Genomic DNA, 3153 nt, shown 5'->3' on the forward strand with positions numbered 1-3153 from the left:
CCCCACCCCCATCCCAGTGTGCAGTGCAGGCACCTGTCTCCCGTCTTCCCCCCTGCCCCGCCTGCACCCTCAGACCTGAAGAAGGCTCACTCCCAACCTGCGCTACCCTCGCCTGGGGCCTGGCCAGCTCTCCCCACATTGTCTGCCCTGACTTCCTTACCATAGGACATCATAATGAGCGCGGCCTCGGTGCCGAAGCCCTTGCCCCTGCAGCTGGGCTCTAGGAGAAAACGACAATCATGACACCGTGTGCCAGGCTCCCGGGCAGGCACAACACATGCGATCTCACTCAATCCTCACAATTCTACCACGTCCGTAAATATAATGACCATTCTGCAGACGAGGGACAGAGGCACACAGAAGGGAAATGACTAGCCCGAAGTCTCAGTGTGGAGACACCCAGCAACCTGACACCAAAAGCTGACTCTTTAACCTCAACGTGCTGCCTTATGAGGAGTCGCACAGCCTCTTAGGAGAAGGCTAAGGACCAAGAAGGACACAGAAACTGGAGGGGCTCCTCCCACAGCCTGGGAAGATGCTCCAGGGAAGATCAACTATTTTAGAGGATCCCCCAGACCACCCCCAAAGTAGGGCAGAGTGAAGTTCGAAGACCCTAAATCCAAAGGTTGAGTTCACACTCACGCATAAGACAGGAACAGAGTGACCCACAGGCTAACAGGGTGCCAAGTGGCAGTCTGCCCCAGCCAGGTGCTGGGCTCCCCAATGCCAGAGCCTCCCATTGAGCCCCTGGAGGTCCCTATGCAGCCTCGGCTGCCTTCAGGTCACCAGATCCAAGGCCCAGAAGGGAGGAGACGAACCTGCAATCATGACCTCGATCTCCCCCAAGGAGGGGTCCCCTAGATCTGTGAGGAAGAGGTTCACATCCCCCGCCATGCAGCTCTCCTCGGTGGTGCCTGGCTGGGCCTGCCACTTCGCTGCGTCCAGCACAATGAAGGTACACTCTAGGGAGGGAGGCCGCAGGGTTAACACCTACACGCCCAGTGAGGCCAGTCTTCCTACCCGAGCCAGAGAACTAGCAGCGTCCCTGAGTCTGGCAGGAGAAGGGGGGCCAGAGCTTCCTGCGGCTGATTAAAAAGCCCTAAATCTGCCTCTTGCAGGAAATGATGGCCTTCTCCAAACAGCAAGTGTATTTTCAGACTGCAGGGGGCTCAAAGAAGAGCAGGAACCACACTGGGCTTGCAGCTAAGGATGTGAGGGGCAGGGCCTCAATTACAACCACAGCCCAAAATACTTCCTTTAAATCCTTCCAGCCGGGCCCAGGGAGTGGGGAGAGGACAAAAGTGTCCGCCACAGGGACCAGGCTCAGCGGGCACCAGAGTGTGCGGGTTGCAAGCACCTCTCAGGCTTTTCACGGGTGTCTGTGCCTCCGAAGGGCTACAGCTGGGAAGAATGGGAGGGACCCTGGAGGCTGCCTCTGGCGTCGGCCCCCCCACTGCAGCCCAGCCCAGGGCCGCGCTCCTCACTGTCCGCATCTTCCCGCCAGCTGCGCTGCATCGCATACTCCTGCTCCAGGGTCAGCGGCTCCGAGGCCGTCAAACGCTGCAGCTCCTCGGATTTCATCCACTCGTGGTACCTGCAGGGGCAGAGGGCGGCCTTCAGCAGGCAGGACTGACCCAGGGGCATTGGCCGTGGCACTGAGATGAAGAAACAGGTGGTAGAAAGGAGAACCCCATCAGGCTAATTCAGGAGCGCAGAGAAGACCCAAGAAAAGGGTTATAGTTGCTCCTAAGGCAGAGGGCCACAGGCACCTAGAGGCAGGCTAGACCCACAGGAGAACAGCAGGAGGGGTCAGCTCTGTCTGTCCAGTTTCCCATCCTGTCTCTGGGGTCAGTGTGGGGAGTGGTATAAAGCCAAACATTCCTCGAATTCCTGAGGGGAAGAGTATGGCAAGCTGACCGCTGCAAAGAAGGCTGGACAGAGCTCCACAAGGAAACCCCAAGCAGAAAACTACAAGTAGAGACCACACCCCTACACCACCACCATTCCAGTCTACCAGACTTTGCCAACTGCCCCCCCCCAAAGAGTCCCACCCTGCAACTCAGTCCCCACCTTTCAAAACAGGAGACATCAAACCACGCCCCCACCCCCACCCCCAGCTCAGTTTATGACAAGCTGGAGTCTCCACGAACAGAAAATTCACTGGCACCAAAGGAATGTCGCTACTTTACAATCAGGTGAGAAGGCAATTTTTTTTCTTACATTTAGTGAACATTAACTAATCCCTTACTGAGAGGCCAAAAGCTGAGAGGTCGGAAGGGGACAGCGGGGATGGGTGACTTCTTCCAGGGAAGTCAGAGTCCTCTGCTTCACTGTTCACTTTTTCCTGCACGTAATTACTTCTCACACCCATGCTTCTCCTCGGAGGAAAGAGCCTCTGACATTTGGGCTGCACCTCGGAGAGCCGCCTTGCACCCATGTCAGGTGGCACGGTTACCTGGGCACATGCTCTGCGGTGTAGGGCACCAGCACCACCTTCTTCCCCAGGAGCGAGACGTTCTGGTTTAACCTCATGGTCGCAGCCTGAGGGTGGGGAGTGCACGGCCTTCAGGACCCTGAGTTTCCTCCCACATAGGGTGGGAGCCCAGGCTCTCAACTCGCTAAATGCCTCCTGGGGCCGAAGTGTCAGGAGAGCCTTCCCTTGGAAAGACTGCAGAGAACAGGGGCTCTAAACCCCTTGGGGAAAGGCGGCCGGTTTGGCTACAGATGGTGAGACATCCTTACTCGCGCCTTCAAGAGCCAAGACTGAGCTGCCATGCCTGCAGGTTCCTCCCGCCCCACTTCCCAGAACTTCGAAGCCTCCAACCCAAAGCTCCCATCACTAGCCCAGTCCTGAGACCCCGCCCCAGCCCAGCCCTTAAACCTCCTTCCCATCACCCCACTGGCCTCCGGCCTCTGTCTCCCACTTCCCACGCCAGGTCCCCAGGCCACGTCAGGGTAGGCGAGCTCACGTTCTCAGCCCCCTCCCCGATGTGCGGGGCTACAGGCTGCTCCCGGGTACCCTCACCCCGGACCCCAGCCACCGGGGTCCCCGGGCGGCCAAGTTCACACCCACTTCCCTCCGACGAAGGCGTCCCTAGAAGAACCTGGGAGCTGCTTCTTGCAACTAGCCCCGCTTCCCCACCCGGCCGCCGG

At 58.6% G+C, this 3153-nt stretch overlaps 1 protein-coding gene across 1 annotated transcript in view; it reads right to left on the reverse strand.

Annotated features, from left to right (window-relative positions):
* Nucleotides 1-3147, reverse strand: part of NAT9 (N-acetyltransferase 9 (GCN5-related, putative)) — a 3726-nt gene extending 579 nt beyond the window's left edge. The window contains exons 1-4 of the mRNA XM_015570752.1: nt 2456-3147; nt 1485-1594; nt 819-962; nt 161-220 (exon numbers count right to left, since the gene is read on the reverse strand). Coding sequence (XP_015426238.1) covers nt 161-220; nt 819-962; nt 1485-1594; nt 2456-2532 — 391 coding nt within the window. The 5' untranslated portion in view covers nt 2533-3147. The remainder of the gene's footprint in view (nt 1-160; nt 221-818; nt 963-1484; nt 1595-2455) is intronic.
* Nucleotides 3148-3153: the final 6 nt, after the last annotated feature.

Source organism: Myotis davidii, unplaced genomic scaffold (genome assembly GCF_000327345.1).
Source record: "Myotis davidii unplaced genomic scaffold, ASM32734v1 scaffold172, whole genome shotgun sequence".
Lineage (NCBI taxonomy): Eukaryota > Metazoa > Chordata > Mammalia > Chiroptera > Vespertilionidae > Myotis > Myotis davidii.